Below are 25039 nucleotides of genomic sequence, written 5' to 3'. Positions count from 1 at the left end.
ATTCCTTAAATTCAAAATTAAGTCTCCTTACAGACTAGTTTCTACCTAATTTTAATGTTACTATCATCTTATAATAACCTTCCATTGCAGATAAATAGGTGCTCACTATAATAGAATGTACCTGCAGTCTTGTTTCCTTGTCTTTGCTCATGACATACATTCTGGACAGTCTTCCTTCATTAGCATCTTATCAGATTGCCTTTCCATTAACATTTTGCAAAACTCCCCAGGGACTACAAAGAGGGCAAAGACAGTTTTTAGAGTTCGATGAACTATATTTCCTTCTAAGCCAGGGATGTCTAATAAAAATAAGATGCAAGTCATCTGTTTTAAAATTTTCTAGTAGCCACATTAAAACAGGAAAAATAAATAAGTAAAATTAATTTTAACATTTGACCCAATATATACCAAATATTATTTCAATATGTAGTCCATATAAGAATTAAGATATTTTACTTTTTCTTGGTACTAAGTTTTTGAAATCTGGTATTTCACACTTACTGCATTTCTCAATTCAAACCAACTATATTGCAAAAGAGAACAGCCACATTTGGCTAGTGGCTACCCTACTGGACAGGTAAGTTCTAGATAGTCTATGTTCATTTCCTCCTTCTTCCTTAAGCTTTTGGAACTGTAATAACAATCTGTCATGTGAATTCTTAGCACTTATTGTTAGTACCTCTTTTTACCATATGGCTTCTTTGCCTTATTTACCTTTTGATGTATTTCTCTTATTTCATAAGCTAACTGTAGATTCTTTTAAGGCTGGGACCATGGACTGATTGAATATCGAGACTAGAAGTAACTTTAACAAAACCACCAACTGATAATTCTCTTGATGTATGGCTACCCTGCACTTAGTACCTTTTAAGTAAGCCTTTAAAATCAACTTAAATCCAGTAGTCGGGGCGTCCATGCACCCTAAGGCAGACAATTTCTCGAGCTAGTCCTAGAAGGGGATCTTCCTTTCAGGATCTGAAATCTGTTTCTCTCAAGTCTGCATCTCTTGAGACCGCATAAAACGAATCTATGTCATATGAATGTCTACCGATTTGGAGATAGCCCCAGTAGCTTTTTCTCTACAAGAATCCTCCGAAGTTCAACCACTACTTCATTTGTTGTTTTTGAGTTCTCTTCACCATTTTACTCTTCTCTGAAATAATTTCAACTTCTTTGAGGTCTTCTTAAATTGCTCAATCTAGAATTGAATGCATAACTCTAGATGTGGCTTGGCCAGTATAGAGTATAATGATCACTACCAGCTGCCACTGTAAAACACAATTGTACTAGGCCTCAAGACACATTCCTTATGAGAAGGGGGAGCCAGGAGAGAAAAAAGGAGCCACACATATTAATTCATACTATCTTTGCATTCCCGGCTTCTAGTCCAGGACTGTACACACATTCATCACAGTTCTTGAGGTTAGTTAGTTTTTCTTAATGTCTTCCTCTCCTTTCAATTGAGCCAGGGAATCACCAGGCATTTTTTTTTTTTTTTTTGGTTGGAGTCGCCGACCAAAGGACTGACTAGCAGAAATAACTTAAAAAGAACTAAACTGAGAATCCAAAAAGCGTAAGGAAAGCAGGACTTCAGACCAGGGTACCGTGTAAAAGTGTCCAGCAGCCTGGAGCTCTGGTTGGTGATGGTGATGGCGATAACCCGGTTTTTCCTGCTCACTGCTCTTCTCTTCCTTACCTTTAAGAGAAATCATTTACCCCACGTCCTCACCTTACAGAGAAAGACGGGGAGAAAATGCAGCCTATTCAAGTAATTGCAGGGAAAAACTCAGGTGGTGCGCCGTAGGTGGCAGGCCTGGCCGGGAAGGAGAATGCACCAAGTCACAAAGTTTCCGGACGGCGCGCGCACGCGCCCAAGTCTGTCGGGGGCGCGCCCCCGTCTCAGGCCGGGTCCTCCTTAGAGCCGCGCGGGAGGGAGGCGGGGAGGCGGCGCACGCACGCGGGAGGGGTGGGGCAGAAGGGAGCCGACGTGACGACGTTGGCGCCGCTGCGGGCGGGTGACGTGTAGTCCCGCGTTTGCTCCGCCCCGTCCCTCCCAGCCAGGTTTGTGGGTCTGTCCGGCGGAGGGCCGTCTGGCGGTCCTCGCGCTCTGTGTCCTGGGACTGGGAGCGACCCCGGCAAGCCCGGCCTTGGGCGCAGACGCGGGAGCAGCGGTGCAGCTGCCCGCCGGCATCCTCAACCCGGCCCTCCACTTTTCACCTGGCGTGGGAAGCGAAAATAAAACCGAAAGGGAGGGAGGCGCGGAGCAGGAGTTGACCGAGTGATGCGAAGCGCGTGAGCCCGGGCGGAGAGGTGAGGAGTGGAGGTGGGAGGAGGAGAAGGACCCCGCGGCCGGGGGAGGAGGGCGGGAGGCGGGGACGACGCGGCTCGGGTGGCCCCTCGAGTGATTCTCATTCCGTCCCAAGGCGCTTCCTGAGCTGTCATCCCTCTCTGGGCCCGAAAACGTGTGCGGAGTCTCCGACAGACTCGTCCCATTCGTGGAATTTGTGGGTGGGGGTGGGGGTGGGGATCAAAATCCGAACCGAGCCACATGTTGCCCAGGTGTTAGGCCCCAACATGATGACCACATAGAGTGATTTTTCTTTCCTGTGCGTAGGTAATTTGTTCTCATTAGTTTTTTTTTTTTTTTAATTGTTGTTATTCCAAAGCCTTGGTAACTTTTTCGTTTTCTTAACGTAGATTTTGGGAGAGACATCTGCCTCCATGTAAAAGGAAGTGAAAAGTATATCGACTGGGTAGGGAGTTGCCCGTGGTGAATTTTGAATAAATTTAGCAATCAAGGAGTCAGGAATGTCATTTTCAAATAAGTCTGTGTGTGGGTGCGCGTTGGGGAGATGTTGTGGGTACGTGGGAAGTTTTAAATAGGCTTCTTATCACACATTAACCTATTCGAGTGCGGTAGCCAAAAGTTTGATGTGAATAGAATCACATGTGCAATTCAAACTAATAAGCATGTTTTGTGTTTCTATAAGTTAGGTTAGATTGAATAACCAATGTTTCTATCACCAGCTTTCATGTTTCATTTTTCTGTTATCAAAAGTTAAAAGTTCAGCTTTTGATTTTACTCTAAATTGTGCTGTCTATGCATTTTTTTTCTTTTTTTTTAATGATGGTCCTAATAAACAGTCTTTAATTGAAAAAGGAACTGTAGAGATGACAGTTAAGTGTAGGCTAAATAATCTTCCTTGAGAGAGTTTATTTTTTATGGTTTAGTCATTCATGTCTTCATGTGTTTCAGGCACTGTGGTAGGCCTAGGAACTCAAGAGTTTCAGTGCTGGTACTTATGGAACTTTCTATAGCCCAGCGCTTTAGGGTTCCTCTTCATACTGTGGATCTCTAGACCAAAACAAGACTTTTTGCAAGAATAAGTTATTGTCAATATTTATGTGTAACTAATATTGACAGAGGAGCAGATCATTTTACTTGAATAGCATGACTTGATTATTTTTTTGGCCTTTGAGCAAACAGATAGTATGCATGGCAATGTTTTGTCAGCTAAGAGTTAAGTCTTTTTGCATAATTGGCTAATCGTAAAGTTCATAATTGAAAATTAGTTTCTATCTGGAAAAAAGAGTTTTTCCAGTTTTTACATTGGTTTATATGTTAACAGCTTGTAATTCATAACAATTCCATGCACGAAGCATATTCATCGGGAACATGTATGGTACTTACTGATTGAAGTAAATTTATGTCCCCATAGCTCCTTCCATGGGGAGATGGTTAGCATCAGCTCTTTCAGTACAAAATATGTCTTGATACAATATGGAAGTTTTCAATTTTGAGAAGATACATACCTGAAATTGAAATTTTAGCAAACATACACAAACATTTGTGGAAGAAAAAGTGCATAATTACCAAGAAGGAGAATGTAAGGTATCTAATATATATTTAGTAACCACCTGAAGGCAGCCATTATGTATCTGTCTCCTACATTATACTATAAAATAGGGAATGGATCTTATTTCTTGTATTTTTTGCCTGGTATAAATACCTAGCACAAAGTAGACCGACCCTGTATAAATGTTTGTTCATTCAACATGTGCCATCTCATTTAAGTCCTCCATTTTGCATGTAGATGAACAGGTATGTTTGAGTATGTCTACAGTTTGTTCAGTTTTTTTCTGCTCTATGTTGGTTGTAATAATCTGCTTTATAGGTTGTTTTAACTTATTTCTGAAACTATGCTTCAGAGTTAATGTAACAATTCTCATTTGAGTATTCTGATTTAATCAGATTATTTATCATGAAAGGTTATTAAAATTAATTTTGTAATCCCTCTTTATTTTATTATCATAAAATTAATACCCAGAGAAGTTAACTGAACTCATTAGCATTTGAACTTATTTTCTCTTTATTGTTATTCTACTTATTTAGTATAATTCTGCCTCATTATTATTTAAATAGACTAAGTCTTGGGGGGCCTTTGTAAATTAGATTCCCAGTTTGTCTTCCGGGTTTTGGAGTTTTGGGCTAATTTTCCTCCTTGGCTGTGATTCACTTTTCAAAGAGAATTTTTAGGAATTGCATTCCTTATCAAAAGTTTGAACTGACATCAAAAATTACAATGGAATTTGGAGAGGTACATAATTAAAAACCTAGTATTATGTAAGAAATTTACAGGTAACTGTAAGCATGCTCAGAATGTTTTAATAAGATAATTGCCAAGAAATATTTATATTTGAAGAAGAGAAAGATCACACCAAGTGATTTAATAACTAAACCAAAGATTGTTAAACTAATGAATCACAATTTCTGGGACGAAGCCTGGAAATGTGTTTCCAATCAACTCTCCAGTAATTCCAGTGCAACCAGTTCATATTGTTGAAGAAATTCTGCATTAAACCATGTGCATGCAAGAGCCTTTTAATTTTGGATAATGTCTATTCTGTTAAAGCAGAACTTCAAAGGAGGGAAGGTAATTTGTCTCAGGATTGTGGAGTAGTCAGGGAGGCAGTTGCTAATGTTTTCTAGCATTTTCAAAGACTTGCTAGGTTGTTTTGAAATTAAGTCGAAGACTATGCAAGTTACTCAGTTGTGTGTAGCTAAGCTAAGAGACATGGCATATGGATATGAAAAAGGAAAACAGTGCATTCCATTCCTGGAGAGGAAATCCTTGCTTACCAATGAGACTTCTTTTTAGAAAAATTACTCTCTCGAAAGTGAATACAATGCTTAACAGGCTAATCAGATGGAACAATATAAAAATGTTAAATTCTGCTCTTATTTATAGTAGAAATAAATATGCCTTCATCTCAATTTAAGAAACTTATACATAAATGATTTATAAGAAGAAATTAATATGAGGATGATACTCAGTTTGCAAAAAAAAATTTCAATAAATCTTTTCCAGTGTGCATGCATTTTCTAAAATGAGCCCTGCTTTAAGTAGTGCCTTAAGCACCAGGGAAGTTCACTAAACAGTTCTTTCTGAGCATTCTTTAGCAAGTGAAGGAACATTTGCAAAAATATTAACACTGTCTGTATTCTGGGGATTGGAGCAGTAAGGACTAACCTAAAAATTATTTCTGGAAAGCTTCACAGATTAATGCTTTGAGTACACATCAGTAAACAAATATTTATTGACTTCCCTGGCACAGGCCAAGAACCATGCAAGGTACTGGCAAGACATACACTACTTCTGCATTGTTGGAGACTATAGTCAAGATGCTGGCTTTGTGAGACTTCAGAAAATTGACTTGAGACAAGGAAAAATACTTATGTGTGACCAACCTGAAGTTAGCAATAGAAGCTTTGTAACTGATTTAAAAAGTGAAAAAAATTCCTAAGTCACTGATTTTGGCCATCAGCTTAGAAAAAAAATGTGAGTGTTATGAGGGAGTTTGAAGAGTTACTGATTTAACTCCAATTTTTCAGAGCTCCCTGTTTGTATTTATTAGAAATAGAACACTGAAGAACATTGCTGAAATTCTGAATCTAGTAGACATCTTACTACATTTCTTTATAGCATTTGACGTGGTTGACCGTACCTGTTTTTTAAATCTCTTTTTTTCCCTTGGTTTTGAAGACACCACACTTTTTGTTTTTCCCTGGCCTTTTTTGGTCTCCTATGGTTCAAAATCTTTTATAGATCTTTTCCCCTATTTATTCCTTAAAGACCGTGTGTTCCTGCACCTGCTACCTTTTCTTCTCAGTATGCGCATAAATTCTTAGGTGACTTCTCTATTCTCGTGGTATTTCTCATGATCCTCATGTTTGTATCCTAAACTAGACCTCTCTCTTGAATTTTACATCTGAATTTTCAATCTTTATTGACCATTTCAGCTTGAATGTCATACATCTCAAACAACTTGTTTGAGATTGAACTCATGATATTCTTGCCACTCTCCTCCCCCTAAAAACAGACAAATGAAAATGTATCTGCCCTAGTCCAGTGAATTGTACCATCAGGCTGATCTCTGATCTATAAATGTAAAAGTCAGCCTTGGTCCTCGCCCTGTCCCGCCCCACCCCCACCCCCCGCCCCACATATACAGATAATCAGAACAAGCCAAATAGATTTGATCGAATCACTTCTATGTGTCCACTTTTCTCTACATCAGTACCATTATTTCAGTTCAGGAACCCATCATCTCTTTCATCTGGATTACTGTAACAACCTCTTAGTATCTTTTTCCCACTCTTGCCTTCCTGTGGTCCATTCCTTTCACTGCAGCCATAGTAGTAATCCTTATTATACACAGCTCAAGTCAAAAACTCTTGAAAATTTCTTTTACTATTAGAATAATTTCTAAACAATGTGACTTACAGAGTTCTTCATGACTTGGTTCCTACCTCTCCAGCTCCACCTCTTGTCACATTATTCTTTGACCACTACACTCGTTATCTTTTCAGTTCCTTGAATGTGAAGTGTTCCCACTTCTCAGCTGGAATACGTTGTCCTCTTTACCTGACCAGCTCTTCATCCTTGAAGACCCAATATAGGAAAGCTGCTTCCCCCTTCCCGACCTTGTTTCTGTGTTCTGATCACACTCTTTACTGCCTTTTAAAATAGCGATCTTATTTTGTATTGACATAGTTCGTTTAATTGGCTTCTCTTCTCCACCAGATTGTGAGCTTCACAAGGGCAGGTACCAGATTACTTTGCTCACCATGCGGTCTAGCATTTAGTATAAATACTAGTTAAGAAACGTCGGTTAAGTGAGTGAAAACTGTTCCTACGTTCTTCTATTGTGATTTTCCTTCTGAGCCAACTCCTACTGTAGAGATTTTTAGCAACTATATTGACTTTTCTTTTACTCTTGCTTTTGCTTTCTGCTTTATTGGCTTGAGATTTTGAAAATGCTTACCCAAATACTCATTTAGAATTAAATTTCTACATGTGTTTTTGAGTTCTTTTGAGAAGAATGGTATCATGAGTTTAATACATCATATTAAACTTTTGATTTCTTTTGTGTTTGAGTATACTTCCTAGTTTGTAAAACATCTTATCTCTTAAGAGCTGAAATAAATTAATCAAGTAATTAAATTATTTTGTGTGAAAATTTTGAGATCTTGGAATATAGATGCTATAAGCACTAAAAAAAAATACATGAGAATCCAGATCTATAAATACTGCCCTTTTTTGGTGGCCTCCCTTTATCTTTCCTGTTACTCCATCCAGCCATTATACAGATATATATTGATAATCTACTATGTCCCAAGCACTGTTTTAGGTCCTGTGAATGAATACTATAGTAAATGAAGCAAAGGTCCTACTCTCGTAGGACTCATATTCTATTGGATGAAGCTGACAACAGGCACAAAATACATGTGTCATATAATAATCCGGGCCAGGACCTTTTCCCCTGGATCAGTCTGGGAAGAAATAAAATACATACTACCTAGAATGTAATAAGTCTGCTCCATATGTTCTCTGGAGTAATATGTGTGTGTGTTTGATCCTTCTGGGATGTTCTTTGTGACTGTTCTTATTCTCATCTGGTTCCGATATGTTATCCTAGCCACTTGTTTCCCAAGGGCATTTAAAAGGAAGTTTTTCTTTGTTAAAAGTAAAATTAATATACTATGGGGGTCTTCTGTAGTACAAAGACATTTTGGTTTATGGTTATGAGCCTGTCTCGGTTTATCTCCCTCAGCCCCCACTTTTTGGTGGGAAGCCTGAAGTAAAGTAGTTGGGGGGATAGTTTTAGAAAAAAATCTCATATAAATTTTATTTTTAACAAACTATTATGTATTTTGATTTATGTAAAATGTATATGCATGTATTTATCTTTTCTTGCTTTCTTTGTTCTCCACGCTCTCTGTATGTCCTAATTTTATTGGAAATTATCAAGGGTAGTTGCTTCTTGCTTAAGAATAAGTTAGGATCTAAAGTGAGCTTGTTGGGTGGAAAAAAATGAATAGTTAAAATTTCTCTTGAAAATCCTTTGGAGGATACCAGGTTGTCACAACATACCGTCTCTCAATATGTCCTGCACAGCCATGTTTTTCCTTCAGACTTGGAACATATCACAGTTTTTTCAAATGAACCATGTTAAAAAGTTGGCTTGTGTTTAATGGCCATGTTGTGTATTTTTTTTTAGAATGGGAACATAGTTTTAAACATTGGAGTCATGCAATGCAACAAGATGTTCACAGTTTGAGGTGCATGTGGTGATTGAAATAGACTAAGGGAGCACCATATTGCTTATGCTTCATTCACTCTAGAACATGTATTGAGTATGTGAAATAATGGACACAATCTGCATCATTATTATTTTTTGTCTGTACCTTTCATTATGCTTATTGTGTTGGATTGATTCAGTCATCAAATGTGCCTGTGATATGATTCCACTACATTAACCAATTTATATATGTATAATTCTCCATTATGCCACTTCAAAAGGAGGTAACATTCCATGGTAAATCCTAAAGAGAATTTTTGCCTTCTATTCCTTACTTGTACTTTATTGCCATCAATTGGTTACTGATTTGGTCACCCTGAGTCCAGGCATGATTTTTACACTTTTAAAGTGTTGTTTAAAAAAGTAAAAATAAAGCAAAGAATATGGGGCAGAGACTGCATGGTGGTCTGCCAAACCTAAAATTTTTATTCTATATAGGAAAAGTTTGCTGCTCCTGTTCTATCTGATACTTACTCTTTGAAATTTTTGAAATTTGCTTTATGGCCTAGTATACATAGACCATTTTAAACTTACTAATGTACTTGAAAAGAATACGTATTTTCTAATCATTAGATACAGATTTCAGTGTATGTTCATTAAATTAAACTTACAGACTTCACTGTTCAAGTCCCTCGTATCTTTACTGAAATTTTTGCTGTTGTTGGTTTGGCCAGTTATTGAACTTCCACTTTGACGTTGGACTTGTCACTTACTTCTGGAGGTCTGCTTAATTTATTTTAAGGCTTTTTCATCAGGGCATGTCTATAAATTCAAAACTTTTATGCCATAGGTATATCTTTCATTATGAAGAGAGGTTTTCTTTTTTATCCTTAATAATACTTTTTGTTTTAAAGTCTATTTTGTCTGATCTGATATTTTTGATATAGCCACCAGCAACTCTTTATTTCATCCCTTAATTTTCAACCTTTCTCTGTCCCATGCTTTGGATGTATCTCTAGAATTTACTTGATTGCTGTGTAGTAATTCATTCTGTTAATATTTTGAATGTAAAGTTTAATTCATTTGTATTTATTGTGAATATTGATATATTTGGACTTGTTTCTCTTTGTTCTGCTTAATCTATACTTTATCTGTGACAGCATATTGGGTTATTTCTTCAGACCTCTCTCTCTTCCAGGTTATCATTTTTCTCTTTAGCTGTTGTCTAATCTGCTGTTTAACCTGTCTATTGATTTTTAAATTTAACAGTTGTATATTTTTATTTCTTTCTAGTAATTATGTTTTCAATTTGCCTAATCATTTCTTATTTTATTCTTTATTATTTTTAAATTCTCTCTTATTTTGTCAAACATTATATAATTTATATATAATTATTCTAATATCAGAGTTAGAGATTTTTCCAAGTATTAAACGTTGTAATAACGTCAAGGATGTAAGGAACCAAGAAGAGCAGAAGCAGGGAATGGTTTGAGACAGCCTATGTGGCCATCCTAGTTCTTTCCTTCTTACACTGGACACATGCTGTGACTCAGAATAATCAGTGAGGTCTCTTAATTGAGATTTGTCATTTCACACTGTGGGAAGTGCCTGAGTTGTAAAACATCTCTATTTTAGTCTAGAGTGGGATTTTATAAGTTCTGCACTATTAACATTTTGGTCTAGATAATTCTTTGTTGCGCGGAGTCTGTGTTGTACATTATGGGATGTTTAGCAGCATCACTGGCCTCAACCCACCAGAAGCTTGTAGTACTCCCTTTCCCCCCATTTGTGACAGAATGTTACCAGATATTGCCAGATGTCCCGTGGGGTCAGAATCATCCCAATTTGAAAACTATCCTAGAAACTTCTGTAGGTTATGTGATATTCTTCAGAGAGCCATGCCTTATAAACCTGTAGATTGTAGTTTTGTTATAATAAGCAGTCTTAAACCAGATAGCCTCTAAGAGTATTCAATAGATAAGGACTCTCCTCATAGTAAATATTATTAGTCTGTTTACCAGAAGGTTAGTTGTTTTCATTGTCAGCATGTAGACAAAATTAGGTCAGGTCATCTGACTTCTTTCTTTCCCGGGGAGTTCTTCCCTTCCCCAACTGCTTTAATTCTTTCCTCTACTGTTCTTCAGTCTCCCTGTGCCATTATCTCCTCTCCCTTTTCCTTCCCTTTATTATTTAGCAAATAATTATCAAGTGCCAAAAATGTTTTAGTACTGTTCTGTTAGCTAGGGGAGATCAGAGAAATGAAGGTATTTTTTTTTGTCATGAATCTTACTCTTTGTAGGGTGACACAACATATAAATAGTATATAGAAGAGTAAATGTCAAGTATTAATTAGTGCTATAAAGAGAGTTGAAATTTTATGCTTTGATAGATAGTAACTGAGTAGCTGCCCTGTCTTAGATTGAGTGGCCACGAAAGAACCCTGTCAGGAGGTATCTTTTAAGCCAAGACCTTTGTGTCAAGGAGTTAGCTATATGAATATCAGAAGAGCATTCTAAGAAAGGCAACCACTAATAGAGATGCATTTAGGTGGAAACATGCTTGATGATACATCAGGAAGAGAAAAAGCCAGAGAGACTCTGAAAGCAAGGAATAATGTGAGATGAAAGCAGTGAGAATAAAACGAAATTGGAGAAAAGATGGGCAAGTACTTTCCTCTCTCTCAGTATTATATATTATTGTCAGTAGAAATGCAATATTTGAGGCCTGTACTTGGGAATCTGTAGAACTCGTTTTGAAGAAATGTTATCGTAGTACCTACACACAGTGGGTTTTTTTTGTTGTTTGTTTCTTTTTCCTTTCTCCAAACATAGCCAGTGTGTTATTTAAAAAATTCCATGGGTAGGAAACGTGTCAGGAGAATTTTTCAACATTGGTAGCAATTGCTTTTTAACTAATTGGTTTCTTTATCTCTTGTACAGGTCCATTTGTTGAGTATGATTACCACTCCCACCTCCTTCCAACAGATAAATATCACCTTGTTTTGTTTCAGTTTCAGGTTTCTCATTGCATGGATCACTGATTGAGTAATAGATGACTTTACCTCGTCTCACAGGAGCCTTGCGCTCCTTTTCAAATGTCACCAAGCAAGATAATTATAATGAAGAAGTGGCTGACTTAAAGGTAAATTTTTTTAGACAAAAACCATTACGAGCAAATATTTGACATTCTTTTTCTCAGTTCTTTGTGCTTAAAATGGTATGTTTTAATCTTGTTTGGTGCTCTGCTAAGAAAGAGAATGTGTATACTGATGTGTCCTAATGAGAATGTTTATTTAAACACTTGTGACTGTATTGTCAACAAGAATAATCCAAACTACGATATTGAATGTGTTGTTAATTTTTCTCTTGCTAAGGTTCCTGCCACAGTTAATGTTATAATTTAATCTGTTTTTTTTTTTTTTTTAATCCCTTGACCATTTAAGTTTTTAGTTCTGTGATAAAATTCTTATTTAATGGACAGAAACAATGTCTCTGCCATACATGGGAAATATGAATTTTGCTCTTTAATCTCTGTAGCTGGTATCATAACTGACTTCTCTCTGGTCCTTATAATTGGTTATGGACTTTAAATTCCTGAAGGTGTATGAACTGTACATATGAAGGAATGAACTATATAATACAGTATATGAAGGAACTGGCCCTATGCTGTTTTTTAAAAAACACTTTGATGATTCCTTATTTGACTCTACTGTAGAATATGAACATTGTTTCCTAGTAGGTTGGAATTTTATTGTTTAGGTCCTTACGTGGTTTTATAATTAATAATTTTACTTAAAGATTGATACTAGAAAGAAAAGATTTGTAACAGTATTTACATAGTTTTTCCCTTTACAAATGATACAGAATTTTGCTACATGAAAAACAACCTATACAATGGGAGCTATTTGCATTTCACAGCAATAAAAATGATATATTCTATACAGTTCATTAATATTGCTATTGTAAACTTGAATTATTTCCTTTCCTCATCTTACTGGTGCTTTTATATTAGAAATACAATAGAAGATTGTAAAATTCAAAAGTATCCCATGTAATTTTATTTATTATTGTAGGCTTTTAAACATCATCTCCTCACCCCAGACACACATAACTGGAAAGAGAGTAGCAGATATAATGAGCCTCATTTTAATTTAACTTCTTATCTTAGGAGATATCTAATATATACTAAAGAAAGAAAAGTCAGATGAACTTCTATAAACTGTGACCCATTGTAACAATTTATGGCCAATTTTATTTCATCTCTATATCTGCACATTTTCTCCCCTTAAACCCAGATTAATTAGCTCAATTTTAAATTAGAAAACTGAGGGAGGTAAGTAATAGTGAATTATGCAGTATCATCAGCACAACCAAGAGGAAAATTACAGTTATCTATCTGGCCCACTACTTTTTCATTTGGTCAGAGGCTCTGTGACGTTTAATCCAAAAGGTCAGTGGTATGAAATAAAAAAATGATTGCTTTGTGTCAGTTCTTGAGGATGGAGGAAAGTTTTATAATCTTAAGAAAAGTGTGAAAGCAGTGCTGATTTAAATATATTCAACTCATCATAGAAATCTAATTTTCTTCAAATGCCTTTCATCAATAAGCATGACATAAAGCTCTTATATATAGTAGGATCTAAACTCTGTTAAAAAAATGTATGTGCAATGTTTCCTATTGTTATCTGAATGTTGAATATTTTGCTTTTTACTTTACTATGTGAAAACAATTTTGTAATGATTATTCATTGTGATTAAACTGTAAAAAAAATTTTATTAAACACATCTTTTAAACAAATGATATTCTTTTAAATTCCATTTAAGTAAGGCCGCTTTTGGGAGCTGTAAATTAAATGTGAATTGATACGCTTTTGAATTCTTGTGGGTAGTACTAAGTTGTATAATGTATTGAAAAATTATACAATAAATGATGGATTTGAGAAAACCTTTAATATGTCTTTGTATTATGATATGTGTTTCAGAAGAAGCGGTCTAAACTTCATGAACAAATTGTAGGGCTGGACCTGACATGGAAGAAGATAGTAAAATTTTTGAATGAAAAACTGGAGAAGAGTGAAATGCAAAGTATAAATGAAGACTTAAAAGATATATTGCAGGCTGCAAAACAAATAGGTATAGTTTTGTTTTATTTTATTTTTTTAAAGAACCACGAAAGTTCAAAAATAGAAGTCTTTTAAATAATATGCTATAGAGAGCACAGCTGAAATTTCCAGGCAAGCATTCATAATTACAGAAGACCACCTCAGACTCCCTCCTAGTACCCTGTAAATAGGCCCCACCTATTTACAAGGAGTTTAGGATGAAGTCAGAGAGGTGGAAGTAATTATAACACAGTCAAACATGAAAGATTTATAGGAATTTAGAGTTTGAAAACCACTGTCTTGCTTGAAGTAAAGAGGTAAGATAAATTAAAATTTTAATGTACCTTGAAGGAACCTAAAAATCCAAGTAGCTGAGTCTCTTTCAGATGCCAGCCTAGCACAAAGTGAGGGGCAGCGCTGAAGCTGAACTTTGCTTCAATCCTGTTGCACACGAACATGATCGTCAGTTGATTATATTTGAAGGAAATTATAATTAGAGATTGTAATACTATGCATGTAATACAGGTTGCTTTCTCAAGGTCGAAAACGGAACAAAAAAAACAATGGCTTTTCAGTAAAACATTTGAGTTTATTTATTGACACTCATCATCGCATTTCAGACTCTAATAACAAAAAGAGCGTAGTTAACATTAACATTCAAATTCAGGTTTGTAGCTACAAAAAGTTCGAACTGGAACTCTGGCCCTGTGTAATTTGGTCTCAATCTTTCTCTCTGACCTTGACTCATCCTTGCCCTCACTAACTGTCCTTTAGACACGAGGCCTTGTCTCACTTCCTCAAACCTACTGAATTAGTACCTGTTTTGGGGTCTTTGCACTGTTTCCTGTGCTGAGAATGTTCTTCAGTCTTGACCTTAGAGTGTGTAGATCCTTTCTTGTTTTGAGTTCACCTAAAAAATTATTTCCTTATGAGGCCCTCACTGACCATCCAATCTTAATTTGTTGCCCAGTCACTCTTATAACATTTGTCATTATCTATCTGATAGTTACTTGTTTGTTCATTGCCTGTGTTTTGCTACTAGGATGTAAATTTCATGAGAATAATATCTTATTTTTGTTGTTCAACATTCTATCCCCAGTTCTTAGAATAGTGCTTGGCATATTTTAGGGTTTTAATGAAGTTTCACTTGTAAGTAAATGAAAATTTTTTTCTCAGGCGATTTCTAGGTAGAGAGAAAATATAGATCCTTGGTTTACCAGATCCTTGCTGATTGGCAATTTTTTTCCCTACACCAGCTTTAGAGAGTCTTTATTGTATCTCATAAACTTGAAGACTTCTTATTTATGATCATCTAATCTTTAAATTCTTCAAATATTTTGACTTTGATGTATCATTTAATTATCATTGGTTTATAAGTTAGTATAATGTTGAATTTAATCTCATTTTTTTAAATTGGGAAAGTACAAAATGAATGTCATGTTTTTGCATTTAGATGATGATCTGAAGTTCAAGGGCTTTAGTAAGAATTGAGTTAGCTTAAGTGTAGGGGAAATAAAGCACACTTCGATGAGATTTCTGATAGCATTTATATTTTAAGAATATAGAGGAAGTTAGGTACATTGGAAAATAGTCATGAAAATGCAAAGTCCCTAGTCTGCCTGGATCACCTTGGCAAGGATTCTAATCCTTTGGGCTTCACTGTCTTCATTTCTAAGATATTAGGGTCATTGGGGATTGGTCTTAATAAAATACTTTTCAAAAACTATAGAATATTTTATAGTCCTAGTCTTCAGCCCCACTATAAAAATATCTCAGAATACTTAACAAAACCAATAACAAGTACTGAGTTTATTCAGTGACTAAATTATTTCTTTCTATAAATGATATGGAAATTAAGATTTTTTTTTTGAAAAAAGTTACCCTTTAGGCTACTTCCTAAATATCTCTGACAATTCAAAAATCATTGTTTTAAATACCAATAATTGAATGTAAACCTAGGCATTTGCCTGTAGGTGAAACATCTAATTCATATACAGAAACTAATTTATTTGTCAACTGATGTGTTTAAGGAATTGATTATTTTGAGATGTAATGTCTCAAAAGAATTTTTATGACAGATAAAATCTTGTCTGATTTAGGTAAATGCTTTGTTATATCTACTTTTAATGCTGTGTCTAGGTCAAATAGCTACTAGCTTTAGTGAAACTCATAGTTGACGAGTAGTTAGCTACGTTTTCTGAAATCCTAGATTCTTTTCCTTCTAGTCAGAAGTCAGAGTATGAAAATACTGCTGATAGTGGAAATACAGTTAAAACTAGCAGCTTTGATAAGATTAGTCTCTTGGGGAAAATATCTTTGATTCCACTTACTCTTTTAGCACAGGTATTTTTGGTGTAATTATATTAAACATAGAGCAAGAGAATAAAGGAAAAAGAACAATCACTTATATTTCAGTTAGTGTATTATAATTGTATGAGGTACTTGTTTAAGACCACGTGCATTAACTACTCAAAGTAATAGATATTTTAAGCAGGAGGGGACATTATGGGACATCTTGTCTAATCCCTTTGTTTTATATGTGAAGAACAGGGACTATAAAGGTTATGTGAATCCATGGTTGATTTGTGAAGGTATGCCTAGACCCAAATTCTGAAATAGAAACATGATGTAATCCTACGTTCTTTCTTTCCATTGTAGTCAGACGTCATGTGCTCTCAACTCTACTTTTCAGCGATTGTAAATTTATTCGTTGTATTTACCATTGACCTAGTGTAAGCTTTTACTATCTCATACCTGAACTACTTTAGTAGTCTACTGCTTCAGCCTTCCTCTCTTATTCACTTTTTTCACTGTGACTAGACTGATCGTTGTAAAAAGAGAAAGCAAAACTCATTTTTATTCCTAGCTTCTTATTTAGACCAATTTTTTTTTTTTAGAATGGACATACAAAAAGCTCCTTTATGAATTAAAGCAATTTACTTTTCATCTCTTTTCCATTCTAGCACATGTAACCTTTACTCCTAACATATGAAATGTTTACTATCTTAATTTCCTGAACTGTGCCTACTGTTTTTTTTTTTTTCTTCGTTATTTATGTGCTAAAATGACTTTGCTCATTGTGTTCATCTGGTGAAATGCTTCTCATCTTTGAAGAAATGACTGAGGCTTCATTCATGTCCCGTTGTTTCTTTCTAATCTTAGTAGAAATGCTCCTTTAGATTATTATCTATTCCATACTTTTTAGAGTACTTTCTCACTGTTAGATAATTGTTTATACCTGTCTTCTTTCTGATGGACTGCAAATGCCTTAATGATACAGGTATTCCAGGGATCACAGTGTCTTTGAACTCTCTTCAGTGCCTAATGTGGTGCAAGGGATACAACAGATAGATGTTCAATAAAAAAATGAAGTTCGAGAATTTAACTGGAAGCCTTCTACGGTCTTTACTACCTCTGATGCTGACATTGTCTTCTAAGTGGCAGCTTTTTGTTGTTGTTGTTATTTTAAAGTATTTTTTTCCTCTCAGATTTACATTTACTACTATACTTCCATACCTGCTTAAATTTTTTTTTTTTTTAATTCTCTCTAGATTATTGTAATAATAAAATTCAGCTTGAGGGAGAAAGTATTATAAATTATTTAAAAATAATATCCTGGGCCTTTAATCTTTGTTTATCCAAATACTCATTGTAGACATAGCTATCTCAATCGATTTTGAAAGATAAACAGTCATATTAACATAGATTCTGTGGGCAGTAAAACTGTCAGTACATTTTATGTGCTTCAATTAAAAACATTTTTGAATATAAAGAGGTCAGGATTGAGAGTGGCTGTTAAAAAAATGCATTATATATTACATATGTATCTTTGTTAGAGTTTTAAGTTATCACTTCAGGAAGCTGATAAGATTTTCACAGTGTAGATGGATACTAGGGTAAAGGTCAGGAATGGTATGAAGGTCAGTAGAAAGACCCTTTAGTTCCCTAGGGAATCAGCTCTGTAACAAAATCTCTTTCTCAGGGCCAAAAAAACAGTGAGGTAATGATTTTACTGTGGTCTGGATACAGATCAGGACTGAACCAAAACTAAACATGATTTTTGCTTTCCGTGTTCAAATCGTTTTGCCATGCATAAACCTGTTTGTTTTGCCTTCTCTAATTTACAACCCCTGCTTTATTTTGGTTTTGATGGTTTTATGCATTTTACCTTTAATTTTGTCTTTAAGAAAAGTATGAATCAAAGGTATGTTGGACAGTAGTGACTTAGAGTAGTTTAGGGAATTTGGGAATTATGCTTTTTTAAGTGTCAAGGAGATAATATTTCACTATACAAAAGTAAGAAATGAAAACCCAGGATGAGAAGCAGTATGTACAGCAATGACTGCAGAAGGAGGTGTATAAAATTAGTAGCAGGATCTGGCAATTCTGTCTATAGAAGTAAGGGTAGACATTTAGAATAATTATGACCTGTTGTTTATTGGATGTGGCTGGAGGTTTTTAACAAGTATTTGTGAAAAATAGTTATCTTGAAAATTATAAATTCCCAAAAGTCCAGGGTTCCATTTCCCATAAATTGGCACAGGGTGAAATTAGAACTCTCTGCTAAGAATTACTAGACTAACTGTAAAATATAAAACTGTTTGCATCAGAATATTTCCAAGGCAATGAGGAATTATAGAACTAAGGTCTAGAAGCAGAAATAAATCCAGAAAATGTGATCTTGGAATTTGGGTCACTTTTTCCTGGAGGTGACTCTCCATTCCAGAAGCAGAGGCTGGACAGAGAAAAGGAGAATGAGAAGATGAGCAGAGCTTATGAGAGATTTGAAGGGCTGAGATGACAGAAACGACTAAAGTGGACAAAAGAGGAAATAGGAAATCTGAATATTTGACTATTCTATTGAATCTGTAATTAAAAACCTTCACATAAAGAAATCTATATGCCTCGATACCTTTATTAGGGAATTTCACATAATGTCATTTAAAAGGTATGAGTGCATTGTTATAGATTCAAGGAGGGTAGAAACAAAATAACCAAATACACTATCTTTGATTGAATCCAGAATCAGAAAAAAATTATAAAGATACTTTTGAGTGCCTTGTAGAGATGTGAATATGTTAGGTACTATTGGATCTTAGACGAGACAGTGAGTGGTTTTGTGGCTATTAAGCAAATCTCTTAAACTCAGGAGATTGCGTGCTGCAGTGTTCATAGTGAAGTGTTATGAAGGCTGCAGTATACTGTCAAATGTGTCAATTAAAAAAAAACACGAAAAATGTGACAGAGAATGCAAGCACACTTGAGTGCACAGAATGCTAATTATTGGATTAATAAGTAGAGAAAATAGTGTGATTCATGTAAAATAATAAAGATTTAAAAATCATGAAATTATTTAGTAGATGATAAGTATTTTATGAATATCTAAAATCTAATTATAAAAATTCTTAGCAGACTAGGACTAGAAGGGAACTTCCGTAATTCAATAAAGAGTATTTACTAAAAAAACCTAGATCAAATGTCAATATTTAGTGATGCAATGTTGAAAAAGTTTCTCATCTGAGATAGAGAATTAGGTAAGAATGCCTACCACCACTTTTGTTTCTCACTGTACTAAAAGTCCTTGCTAATGTAATAAGACAAGAAAAAGAATATAAAGATTTGAAAAACTGCCATAATTCACATAACTGTATCTTTAGAAAATGAATTTAGCAAGGTCAGTGTAAAAATCAATTTCATTTCAACTTACCAGCAGCCATTTTTTTAAAATGCAGTTTACAAAAACATTAAAAAATTAAAATAACCTGAAAGTAAATTTAGCAAAAGATGAGCAGGAGTGCCTCATGGAAAATGAAAATATTACTGAGAAAAATTGAAAATTAAAGAAGACCTAGGTAAATGGAGGGAGGGCTGTACAAAGGATTGGAACACTCACTGTCTTAAAGATATTTTTATCTAAATTGATCTGCAGATTTAATGTGATCCCAATCAGAATCTCATCAGGCTTGTTTGAGGGTGTGTGTTTGTATGTGGAGATTGATAAGATAATCTGAAAGTAATATGTAAATTCTAGGGCAAACTGCAGCCAAGTCAACACTGAAAAATAAACAGAACTTATTCTACAGGATATAAAGTTTTATAAAGATCAGTAATTTAGATAGTGAGGTGTTGGTCCACAGATAGACCAGCAGGATGGAATAGAGTCCAGAAACTGACCCATGGATATTAGGATGCTTGATTATCATGAAGGCCATGAAGTAGTGAGACTTGGCTGTTTTTTCAGTGCACGGTGCTGGGTCAACTGGATATACATTTTTTTAAAAAAAGATACCTATACAGATAATTCTAAGCAGCTTATAAAATCAAACAGGAAGCTCAAAACAGTCTTTTAAAAGATAATGTATAATATCTTCATGATATTTATAGATGGAAAAATTTATTAAACACAACAGAAGCACTCATAAAGGGAATGGTAAATCGACTACATTAAAATTGATAGTTTTTATTCTTTGAGAGTAAAAAGGCAAGTCATAGAGTGGGTAAATATAGTTTCAACATGTGTAACACAAAAAGAAGCTTTATATCTATATTAAATAAGAATTTATATTATTCGATAAGAAAAGGACAGATGATCCTATATAAAGATGAGCAAGAGCCTTGAACAAGCAGTTCATAGAAGATAATTGAATGTCCAGTAACCAATAAAAAGTGCCCAGCCTTACTAGTAATCAGGGAAATGCCTCTACATGCTCATAGAATGGTTAAAATTAAAAAAGACTGACATACTAATTTTTGGTCAGGCTCAAAAATGTGAAACAAGAATTCTCATCCACTGCTGGCAGAGTTTGGTATAATTTCTTTGAATAACTGATAATATCTGCTGTGGTTAGACAAGTGAAATTTTATATCTTGTTAAATATTACCCAGTAATATGTACATAAATATCCAGTAAAAATACCTTCACTGTACACAGTCCATGGAAATGTTATTTGTAATAGCCTCAAAGTGGAAACAACCCAGTTCACTGTTAAATAGTGGCATGGGTGAGTTACAACATATAGAATACCTTATAGCAATGAGGAACTACGGCTACATGTAATATTGTAAATGAATCTTATAACATGATGTTGATTGAAAGAAGCCAAACACAAAAGAACAGAATTTGAAAACTAGGCATGACTAATCTCTGGTTTCAGAAGTCATAGGTAGCTACTTTTTGAGAAAGGGAGTAATAATGACTGGAAGTAGGTATAGGAGACATTTCTGTGGAGCTGATAATGTTCTGTTTCTGAAAGTAGTTACCCAAATTACCTAGAAGTGTTCATTTTGTGATAATTCTTTGAGTTGTACATGTATATATTCTTGTTATATTCAATAAAAAGTGAAAATTACGGCTTTTTAGATTATCAATTTTTATGAAATATTTCAGACTAATAAAAACTAAAAAATATAACAAATACTTGTGTATTCCCCATTAAGCTTAACACTTAGCTATCTTTTTTTCATATTTTCTTTTTAAGAAAATCTTAACTGATATGGTCAGAACTCCCTGCTCAGTCTCTGGTAACCAATATCATTAATATTAAAAATTTGGTATTTATCATTCTCATGTTCCTTTTTATATTTTATGCAATAGTTATACATTCACAAATGTATATATTAGGAATATATTCAACTCAGATATCAAGACCTACTACAGTAACAAAGATATCAGATGGGTCTATTCATTTCATCAGACAAACTCTCACTGTAGGATTCATCAGCTTTGTAATCTTATGGTCCAAGACTGCTAATGGATTGCCCTTCTCTTCACGTTTCTTATCATTTATTCACCATGTCTGCTCCAGTTCTAACCATCATATCTGTTTCCTAGGCATTTCTTCCTTCAATTTTTTTGAAAGTGGATTATGTTGCTAGGTTTTCTAACAATTGAACCACCTTTCCTGAAAATAACTACTTGCTTATAGTTTATTTTTGGATGTATAGATGGATCCAGTAAGTTAATGTTTTGTTTAGAATATTTGCAGCTATATTTTGTACCATCTTTGTTTTGTTCTTAGTTTTAAATTTTCATAAAATTATTTTCCTATAGCTTGGGATAATTTCAAGTTACCATTACTGTATGTGGTACAAATTCAGTTCTGTCATTTACTAGTGGGTAGCTAATACTAAACCTGTTTCTTCATATGGCGGTTATCATATGTATAATTGTGATGGGAAGCAGTACTACAAAGTGCCTAAAGTAAAACCTGGTAAATGGCTGTCAGTGAGTAATTTTATTATAACCTAGATGTACCAGTAGCCATTGATAAATAAATAGTTGCTCTTTTGGTTAAATATTATGATAGATGTTTGTGCCCAGTGATGGTGTGGTGCAAAAAGCGCATGAGGAAGGAATTTGTAGAGAAGGAAACTTGGCACAAAATTAAATTGTGTTCTTATTGCTTCAGGGACAGAGGTGTTAAATTTATGCCCATATCACAAGAAAAATTACAAAATAAAAGAGCTGAATAACTTAATGAAAATGATAGGTGATTTTGCAAATGTATGGGTTGTATAAATAGGCAGTTCACTTTACTTGAGGATATGACAAAACAGCTATAAATTGAATTGATATTGTAGCAGTAGCAATAGTTGAAAATAGGGTCAATTCTTTATAGTTTGCTTTATTTTATCCGTATGTTTGTTATTCTTTATTTAGAAGTTATTATGATACCTTAAGCATAAGAAAATTTACCATGTGTTTCTTAGAGGCATTTTTAGGGCTGCAGTTAATTTTCTTGATAGTATTACCAAGTATATTGCAAAACATCTGATTAATGGATGATTTACCAACGTGTACACTTTAATCTTTTTTTAAACGTTTTTTTCTTAGATATTAAAAAAATTTTAAATGTCAGTTAAATTTTGATGAGCTATATGATTTGTTCAAAGATAGTTTATTTCATTATTGATGCTCAAAATAATGGTTTTATCATAAGGAGCTTTTATTTAAAATCAAAGTTTGTATATTAGCTGTTTAGTTGCTTGGAAATTCAATTTGTAATATGATGCAGGATTTTATAGTACTAGAAATGATAATATAATGACTGACTTAAAGTCTACACTGTGATGAATATACATAAAATTAACTGGTTGACTTTAAAGCATGAGGAATTACCTTGAACTCTTGAATCTCTCGTACTACTCCTCTTTTTCACTACCAGATATGTTTCTCTATTTGTTTTCCTTTCATTTACTAACCTTGAAGGTAATAATTTTTAGAAAAGTGTAGGAATAATCTTAACATTTAAGCAGTTCCTTCAAATTACCGTATTGAACATTTTTTGAGTATTTTGCGTACTTAATGTAAGATTTTGCTGGAGGCGCTTTGATGCACAGAGTTATACTCAGAAATAAATGAAGCTTATTAAATTATATTACTTAGCCAATTTTAAATATATATTTCACTTAAATTGTTCAGTTTATTTCCCCAAAAAGCCATATAATAAGTGCTTAACTGTTATCAGTTTGATTATTTGATTATTTGAAAGATAGTGTAATGTGGAAGAAAAAAAATCTTGTCTTATTAGTGTGTTGTTCATCTTCACTGAGTTTCTCTGTAAAATGAGGAAAATACTTGAAAGAGTCATGTGACAATTTTAGGTACTAGTTAAAAGACTACATTACCAGGCAGTAGAGGGGAAAAATGATGGAGGTGGGATGTGTATGTTTAAAATGAATCATTGTTTTTGTACGTTTTTTATATGTAATACTGGCCTAGGAAAGTTGCTGGTACATATATTTTCCATATTTTATATATTTTTAAAAAATAATTATAAGTATTAAAATACCAGTTAGTGATTCTCTATTCAAATATAACATGTTTATAATAGCTTACTTGCCTTGCTGATATTTTTAACAGAATGAGCTTAAGTTGACACTTATGCAGGGTTATGATATTAATGATATTTATAGTTGCAGATCAAGTGTCTGGGTTAAATTGGACATGTAGAGTTTGGACATAACATGAAAAAATAAATTTGACTGTTTCGAATATTTCATTATTAAAAAATAAGTATAAAAGATATTTGTAAAATCTTTTCTGCTAACATTGAAAATTTAAATGGTCAAGGAACTCATTTCTTGACAACTTCTAAATTGGACATTTAGCTAATAAGGATGCAGCCAGTCGATGGATATTTTATTCAATTAAAATTTTCTACTCATTACTTTTTAAGAATTCCTCCACTATCAAGGTAGGCTATTTTAAAAAGTTACAATTTACAGCCTTTTAATTATTAATATTTTGCAATCAGAGGAAAATGTAGAAGTAAATTATGTGTTGAGAATAATCATCACTCAACTCTGATTTTAAAAATTGTTTTATATTACAGTAATTCATTACCAATTATATCTTTAGAGCTTACTGTACATTTCACACATTCATTTGCTCTCACTATAACTGTGAAGAGAGCAGCACAAGTGTTTATTATTAATAAAAAGTATTTCTAGTGTATCTCTAGTGTATTATAAGTGTATCTCTTTAAACATGTTGCAGTCGAAGTGTCAGGTGCATAAAGCCAGTTTTCTGGTTTACAGTCTCTCATCAGTGTTTTATGGATAGAAAATTAGATATACAAGTGGCTAGGTATCACCAGAATAGCTTTCTTAAAGAAAGATATTCAGTTAATCCAACATGTTTAATTTTAGATAAAATGTAAGAAAATGAGAACATGATTATATATTACAAATTTCCACTCTGGAAGTATACTCTACTTGTTTTCCTGTGTCTCCCAAACCACTTCCTTTGAAATGGCAAATATGTGCTGGTTTACCAGGCTGATGAAGAGGAGAAGCACTTAGGTTTCCCTTCTAATTCCGATTTGGTGAAGGAAATTGGGGCCTGCCAGAGCTTTGACAAGTGAGACATCTGATTGCATTTATTCTCTTCATATGTTTTTTTCTACGTTTTACAAACACCTTTCATATATTTCAGTCACCAAAAGAGCTAAGTGCTGACTTTGTGTGTGGGCTATACTAGTAAATTTGGGTGACTTCTTTGTCACTTGCTACCCTGCCCAGAGCCACAATTCTTTGCTCCAGTCCTGAGCTGTTTTCTTATCTGGGTGATCTAGTAACAGCTGGGTCCCTTGTGGCACCAATGTCATCACTTGCGGACAGAGCACTGAAAGGCATGTCTTGGCTCTAGGAGGGGAAGACGCAGGTACACGTGTGGTTACTGGAAGGTGTTCTAGCAAGCACTCCAGAGAAGTATCTCTTTGTTGGATAACCAACAGTGGCACAAATACTATTTATGATGCTTCTCAAAAATTGGAACTTCCACACTCTCAAGGAACGTGGTGGAGAAAGTTTGAGAAACTGCTTGATTTGTGAACACCTTGCCATTTGTGGCAG

The 25039-nt window shown here is 34.4% G+C and overlaps 1 protein-coding gene across 2 annotated transcripts in view; it reads left to right on the top strand.

Moving 5' to 3' along the window:
• The first annotated feature begins 2012 nt into the window (after positions 1 to 2012).
• The window catches only part of ASCC3 (activating signal cointegrator 1 complex subunit 3), a 265634-nt gene continuing 242607 nt past the window's right edge, over positions 2013 to 25039 (top strand). Inside the window, exons 1-3 of one of the 2 annotated variants that reach the window (XM_036220315.1) lie at positions 2013 to 2310; positions 11594 to 11724; positions 13565 to 13715. In XM_036220315.1, the coding sequence (XP_036076208.1) occupies positions 11635 to 11724; positions 13565 to 13715 (241 nt within the window). In that variant the 5' untranslated portion in view covers positions 2013 to 2310; positions 11594 to 11634. The remainder of the gene's footprint in view (positions 2311 to 11593; positions 11725 to 13564; positions 13716 to 25039) is intronic. The other variant, XM_036220319.1, reaches the window with a different exon arrangement.

The sequence above is a fragment of the Rousettus aegyptiacus genome, unplaced genomic scaffold (assembly GCF_014176215.1).
Source record: "Rousettus aegyptiacus isolate mRouAeg1 unplaced genomic scaffold, mRouAeg1.p scaffold_m13_p_1, whole genome shotgun sequence".
Taxonomy (NCBI): Eukaryota; Metazoa; Chordata; class Mammalia; order Chiroptera; family Pteropodidae; genus Rousettus; species Rousettus aegyptiacus.
This window is presented reverse-complemented; position numbering and strand designations above follow the sequence as displayed.